This window comes from Vigna angularis, chromosome 5 (genome assembly GCF_016808095.1).
Source record: "Vigna angularis cultivar LongXiaoDou No.4 chromosome 5, ASM1680809v1, whole genome shotgun sequence".
Classification (NCBI taxonomy): domain Eukaryota; kingdom Viridiplantae; phylum Streptophyta; class Magnoliopsida; order Fabales; family Fabaceae; genus Vigna; species Vigna angularis.
This window is the reverse complement of record NC_068974.1, coordinates 6,904,993-6,912,579: the sequence shown is the minus strand read 5'-3', so window position 1 is coordinate 6,912,579 and position 7,587 is coordinate 6,904,993. Positions and strand designations below refer to the sequence as shown.

Sequence of the window (7,587 nt, the reverse complement as noted above, 5' to 3'; positions counted from 1 at the left end):
TAATTGCTACTACAATCAAATGACGTAGTATCTTGTTTCTCACATTGTCATAATGAAGTTTTGACTTAAGTTTTTATTTTGATATTAAAATCAGTGACTATGACTAGAACATGTAAATACAGTGTTTTTATTTATAACATGTTATTTGATCTAAAAATATTGTTAGAAAACATATAAATAGTCATTTAAAATTATGCGCAGTTTTTTTTTTTAAATTTGCATCCCTTAATCTTCTACGTAAAGGAATATAATCAAACAAAAGTTTCACATTCAGTCTTGGACATGTTAAATTCACTTTTCATCTTAATTTGAACGACTAAAAGATAAATTTTAAATTTGAGAGACTAAACTTATCATTTTCAAATTTTGAGAGCTAATATTAAATTTGAGATATTAAAAAGATATTTTAGTAAAAAAAAATTAAAAAAAAATATGTTATTATTTTAAATACATCTTTTATTATTTCCTTAAATATCATTGGTCATTTGACATTGATAAATAAAGAAGACTTTCTTTTAAATGCAAGTATTAGGAAAATCATTTCTAATTAAAAGGCAAAAATATATATAACTTAGATTGGAGTAAAAATATATTTAACTATAATTATATTATGATAATTAATTAGTAACACAAACACACACGCCTATATATATATATATATATATATATATATATATATATATATAATATTAAGAGACATTATTAAATATAAAGAATGTCCAATTCATTTCTCTAAAAAAAAACTTTTTCTGAAAAAGTATAATTCCCACTTTTTATCACGTCATGAAAAAGTACAACAAACAAGTCATTTCGAAGATTGAAATGAAGCAAAGTTTCCATGAAAAGAAAACTACCTCTGAATAAAAGGGTAATAGGATTGGTTATAACAAAATAGTAGAGGAATATGATCTAATTAAAGTGGAATAAAAAGTCAAAATGAAAATAACTAGTGGAGCAAAGAATACCATTATTTGTACTATTATAATCAATTCTGTAACACTATATATATATATATATATATATATATATATATATATATATATATATATATATATATATATATATATATATATATATATATATATTCTCATTTAAATGTTAAAGATGAGCGAGTTCGAATATCATTAATATTAATAAATATTAATAACATATAACTCTAACGCATATAAATAATTAATATCATATATAATCCAAGATTTTAAAATAATAGATTTATGAATATTTACTGTTTATTCTCGTTAAAAATTAAAATGAATCAGATTATAATATTATTAGGTATTTTAGAAAAGAATTTATTTGAAAAATACAATATTAACTAAATACGAATTCTATCTACATAAAAGATTAATACCAATTTAATCTCAAAATTTAAAACAAAAAATTTATAAACTTTTTTATTATAATTTGTTTAATTTTTTATTTTTATTTAATGAAAAACTTAAACTCACATAATATATATTTACCAAATGCTAATGTGCATTGAATATTAACGTTGCTTTGTATAAGATATAGATTCGTGCAATGTAAATATTCTGGTAATGCGTTTTACGTCAATAACGTCCATAAATATGCATGCATGGTGTATAAACCATTATATATATATATATTGAATATTCATATATGTTGTGATCTATATTTTAATGCACGATAAACCCACGATTTGTTTTGCTTTCCTCTTTATCTTTTAACACGTGTTCTATAGTTGATGATAGATCGTTGGAAGTAAAGCCAAAATTATATTATTTATATTAAATATGTACCTTTAAAGCATAAACAATAGTGCTTAAGGTAAATTAGTTTTAATTTATGGTAAAGAAAATGAAAAGAAAAATAGTTTGATAGTCCGAAAAGTTTTACACCAAGTCAAGACGTGAGATTAAAATTTATTTATGTACTCTCTTTTTTAATCTATGAAACCCTTTTAAAGATAAAGTTGAGTCACGAAATTTGAAGTGATGACATCTTGTATATAGTAATTAACATTAATAATATTATTTTAATGAATACTCCAAGTACACTTGTAACCAGGTCAGGTCAATAAATACAGGATACGTCTTAAAGTGTAATTAAAAGAATATTTTCATATTGTGTTTGCAATTTTAATTTCCGTCTTCAAAAATAAATATCGATTAATTTGACAAGTGTTTGTTTAGATTAGTTTAAGTAATCAAATAATTATTTTTTAAATTTAAGAGGTTTTAAGAGTTGATTTTTTTAAAGTTAAACTAAATCAAATATACCATACAGTAATTTATACGTAGAGAAAAGAAAAAAACAACTTTAACCGTTTTGGACTTCCTTAATTTTCCATCTTCAATTTTTTATTACACTGCAAGTAACATACACGAACAAAATTATAAATAAATCAAATAAAATCAGTGTTGACATTAAATTCGTAATTATATTTTATTATCTCTAGCCAATTTTAACAAAAATAATTGATCCACAAAATATATTTCTTTTAACTTCATATATTTCCAATTGAATTCATCAGACTTTTTTTATCGATTAAATACACAAAATATTATGTTTTAAGACTTATTTTATTCTGTTATAAGTAACCAGGTTACTTTTATTATTTCAATTTTGTTTTATATTAACACCATCATCTCAAATTTTTTAATAACATTTGAAAATTAAATATAACAATAAAATAATAATCATATCATTCAATTAATAAAAAACTTAGATCACAAAAAGTTAAATATAAAAATTAAATACCCAATAATCAGAAGAAAAAAAATCTAATAAAAACTCAATTAAAAATACACAAATTTATGATATACTTAAAATCTAGTAAAAGTGTAAAAACAAAAGTGAGATAAGATGAATGAGCTAAGACAGCATTTAACACTAACAACTTGTGTGTACTTGTAAAATATTAAAGTATTTAAGGTTTGATGTCATGATCTAAGGAATAAACAGTTGGATGGGAGTTATCCTGAAGAAATGTCAGAGTAATTAAATCTAATATAAGATAAGACAGCAGATAGATACATAATATAAGGTGAGTCAAATACATAGTAAAATGTTTATAGCCTCTATACGAAGAAGCTGTACAACACACAAAAGCTACCATAGAGCCACACAAAAGCTATCACAGTCTTCCTTCTTCACCATCATGGTCATCTCTTCCGCCGCTTCGAATCCACCTGCATTCAAAATTTTCAATCTAATTTCCAACTACTCACTTCTAATCAACAATCTCATTTACCCTAATACATAATAATAATTACAAAATGGAAAATTATGTTCTTAAACTGAATAATGAAAGAGTATCCAAATTAATGTCAAAGAAAATCATAGAAATCGCCACTCTAAATGTTATGAATTTGGATTGAGTTCATAATAATCTTTACGTGTGTCTTCAAAATCTTTTTTAATGTTTTAAAACTTATGTATATTGATTTTGATGTTTTAAAGCTTTTTTAACTTACCAACATTAGTATATTTTGAAAACTCAGTATATGGATAATACAAAACAAGCTTTTTCATGATTCAATTTTCACCCCAAATTAAAATTGGCAGAAAAAGGCACCAAGCACAAAAGTTAAAAGTTGCGAAATTAGAGGAAGATAAAGCTGAAATAACTCTCAGATATTTCATCCAAAGAAATACAATGAAATTTCTTACACAATAAGCAGATATAGAGACAGAACAAACTTTTGAATTTACAATCACCATTTCATAATAATATGATCTGAAAACACAGTAAACATTTTATTTCTTTTTAAGATATAGATTGATGTTATTATAATCCATATTTGAATTAAATATCTTGCATATAAATTTGCAAACCTATTTAAACAGAGAACCAGCTTAGTCACAATAAAAATTAGTATAAATTGTGTGTTTATCAGATAAGAGTCGTGTCATAGCTTCAAAGATCGTATGTTTTCTTCTCTTATAGATGTTTTCTTCTCTTTTATAGATTCTTCCAGAGGCTAGTTGAATCCCAAACATTTTACTAAGAATTATCAACAAGCGTGAAAGGAAATGAAGCAAAATACATACATGAAAAAAATATAAAGATCAGAAGAAGAATGTACATCCTCCTAAGCCAAAATGATGATCAAATTAAATGTATCAGGAATAACAAACCCATTGTGCCAGCTTCCCTACCCTCAGGAAAATCAAAAGCAATTGATGCAAGTCAGTTTTATAAAATAAATCTGCAATTTTATGACAGTGATGAAAAAACAACACGCCCACATCTATATCTCCCCCACAAAAATGGAAATTGTTTGGCTTTTCACATCAAAATACTATTTGTAAACATTTTAGCAAAGACAAAATTTAGTCAAAACCACAATCCAAGAGACATCAAGGAAGAAAAGTTTTGCAACACTAAAATGTGAATTTGTCAACAAAATAAAGCATGTCTGTCAGATAAGGGTACAAGAACTACAAATAAGAGAGGTATATTTCAAAGAAACGGCATAACATGCACCCATGATCAGTAGATTATTTTTAGCTATTCTGCAGTTTGAACTAACTATGCTAAAACCAAATCTGATTTCAAAAATATACATCGTGTTTCAGATTAAGGATAGCAAAGCGGAAATTAAGAATGCAGTATCCAAAATTTGATATCAAAACAGGAGAAGTACATATGAGACTGATTAACGTAAACATGGCTGGTATTTTCATGAGTCTGAGCCAAAACACCAATATCCTTTTGTTTTCGCAATTTTATGGCAAAAAAGGTGCTAACTAGTAAAAAACTAGCTGCACTCTATGGCCAATTTCAAAACTAGAACAAGGGCAACCATAACAAGCTACATTAACGTTAAATTTTTTAAATGAATTTTTGTTCTCATCAATTTTTCAGTAATGTAACCGCATTACCCTCCCCATATAATTGCCAAGGGGAAACTAAATAATAGAAAACTATGTGTTAGTCGTATGCCATGAACAATAAGTAATGAGAACAAAGTAGTAATTATTTGGTAATGGATGTAAGAAGTCACCTTGCCATCAGCTCCAGGTGATGCAGAAAATGTAGCTTGTGGTTTCTTCATATCATCATCAGATGAACATTCTGAACAGACAAAATGATCTAGTTTCTTTGCTTCTTCAATAGTCATGCCCACGCAAGCAGGATGGTACCTACAAGAAATCTACACAGATTGAATTATGTGTTCTATAAAACACACGACAATATCAAGAGATTTGAAAATAGACAATAGTATGATTCTTGAACTCATTTTAGATTTAACACTCTTTCACGGTAATAAAAAAAAGTGATGTTAGCAAAGTTGCATCCCCAATATTTACATAGGCACTGATATAAAAAAACATCTAAGTACAAAATTCCATCACTTCTGATAAAAGAGTCAGCAGAAGAAAAGGCTTCTTCATCTTTCAATTTATATTAGCTGACACATATACTGAATAAAAGAAACAAAGGTATACTGAATAAAAGAAACAAAGGAACCAACAGCCACATTCACAGACAAACACACTGGTACTTTTAGAGACAAAAATTCAAGTCATCTGTCACTTAAATTTTAGCCGTGAGTAGCTCACAACAAAATGGACAATCTTTTATGCATTTACTCTTTCCTTCTTAGTTCCTCTCTTTTAATACAAGTTCAATAAATAGGAAACAAAGTAAGCAGAACACACACACACACACACAAAATCAGAAACACCAAGTTCAATAAATAGGAAACAAAGTAAGCAGAATACACTGAGTTTACCAATCCTTGCACCCTTCACATTGTACCATGAGATCATCCGGGTTATATGGCATCTCACACTTGCAATACCTTCAAAACAAAAACCAAAATCCCCCTCCTTACTGTCAATAACCCAAAAGAATATATTAAGTAAGGATGTCCCTCAAAATATCTCAGAAATTAAGTTTTAATCCCCAGAAAATTGTAATAGGTTTTTACTCATTACATTTACCAAAATCGAAGTGCTTTAAAATATAATAACTAGAAACGAATTATGTTAAATTGAAAACACTAAAACCTAGTTAAATTTTTATAGAATGTAAAACCAGTCACTAAAACAATGTACTTCCGTTAAAACATAACGCAATAACAAAATAAATTGTTATAAATGCTAAAATGAAAGACCTAAAAAGACCCAAAACATACTAAATTTTCCGATGGGACTAAAACTGAGTTTCGAGATACTTTGAAGGACCAAGAACATATTTGAGATGAAACTCACACAGCAACACGGTCAGGAGTGAAAGCCCCAGTTGCGGCTTTGTACTCAAATCTACAATAGTAATCCTCAGCACCCACATTCTCAAGCTTGGTGTAGTTCTTGAAAGAGTGCACTAAGCACTTGCCTTCGATGGTGTGAGCACTCTGCACATCATAGTGGTCGGAGAGAAAAAGCTCTTTGGCACCATGGAACTGTCTGCGACCCCCAATGGACTCTTCGGGTCTGTAGTACCACCTCACACGCACCTTCACGTTGTTCCTGTTGTCTTGCTCGATCTTTTCCACGCGCGCCACGTAAGGGGGCTTCGAAGTGTCCGAGGGCCGCATCAGAACGCAATCGCCAGCTGCAGCACCAAAGAACCAAACGCTGTTAACGACAACCCCACCTCAAAAAAACATCATGGGCAGCCACGAAAACGAGGAAAGGAACCGTTTTGAATGAGAAAAACGCAAAGGGTCGTCGTTGTGTGTGTTACCTCGGACGATCTTGTTGGTTCCTCTTATGGTGTACGAGTCCAAGTCCTTTCTGCCTGGCCTCGTTTTCGCCATGCGTTGCGCGAAGGGCGTTTTGGGAAATGTGATTTTTTTTTTCTAAGGACTCTTGTTGGGTTAGAAGGAGGAGAAGAACCAAAGAACCGAAGAACCCTAAGGTGTGGGGGTGGGGAGCAACAATTTTTTCGGAGTCCAGATCCTCTCCATTTCTGAAGAAATAGACATCTCCATTTCAGCAAACCTTTTGGTGACACGTGGATTCAAAGTTTTGAACGGCTGAAAAGAGAGAACTGGGGTTTAGCACCTCGTGTTTGAAAAGGGTAATGATTCGATGAGCCTGATTTTGGCGATAAACGGTAACACAAGAAAAACAGAAAAGAGAAAATGAAAATTAATTTCTTTATTTTCAAATCATGATACATCTTTTTCAAAGATTTTTTTTCTTTAATATTATGAACAACTTTTCTTGTTTTCATGTATAATCTTTGATTTTTCACCAACCAAACTCTAAGGATTAGTGCAAACTCGGCAACTATTAGAGCCTACATCGAGAACATTATCGCAAAATCATAGTCTCGGCCAAATTTCCTAAGGAGAAAATCAAGTGTATGAAGAATAAGTTCATGTGCATGTGTTTGGTTGTACGATAGTAAACACATGGATAAAAACATAACAATTTGAAACTTCAAGTATTAATTTTGAGGTAAAGGTTGGAATTGGATGTGATTTTGCTTAACATGATGGAAAGTTAAGAATGCTCATTTGAGAGTTGTACCATATAGAATAAAAACATATTTCGTCTGTTTTTGAATAAGTATATGTAAGAATAAGAAGATTTAGCCTCTTAGGAATTCAACACTATAGTCACCTGCAAGAATCTCAATCAACATTTGGTATCTAACATAGAAAATCA

At 29.2% G+C, this 7,587-nt stretch overlaps 1 protein-coding gene across 1 annotated transcript; it reads right to left on the bottom strand.

Annotated features, from left to right (window-relative positions):
- Nucleotides 1–2,943: 2,943 nt before the first annotated feature.
- Nucleotides 2,944–6,928, bottom strand: LOC108338938 (chromatin remodeling protein EBS). The gene is made up of 5 exons (XM_017576020.2): nucleotides 6,659–6,928; nucleotides 6,184–6,526; nucleotides 5,703–5,771; nucleotides 4,971–5,109; nucleotides 2,944–3,152 (listed from the first exon to the last, which is right to left on the bottom strand). Exons 1-5 carry the CDS (start codon nucleotides 6,729–6,731, stop codon nucleotides 3,126–3,128), a joined length of 651 nt encoding a protein of 216 aa, XP_017431509.1. The 5' UTR covers nucleotides 6,732–6,928; the 3' UTR covers nucleotides 2,944–3,125.
- Nucleotides 6,929–7,587: the final 659 nt, after the last annotated feature.

Bases quoted from the DNA above. Each gene is read 5' to 3' on its own strand.
- LOC108338938 (XM_017576020.2), bottom strand. From the start codon at position 6,731: ATGGCGAAAACGAGGCCAGGCAGAAAGGACTTGGACTCGTACACCATA. The intron at 6,527-6,658 runs GTAACACACACA...TTGGTGCTGCAG, and splicing joins AACCAACAAGATCGTCCGAG to CTGGCGATTGCGTTCTGATG. The intron at 5,110-5,702 runs GTAAACTCAGTG...GATTTCTTGTAG, and splicing joins TGTGAAGGGTGCAAGGATTG to GTACCATCCTGCTTGCGTGG.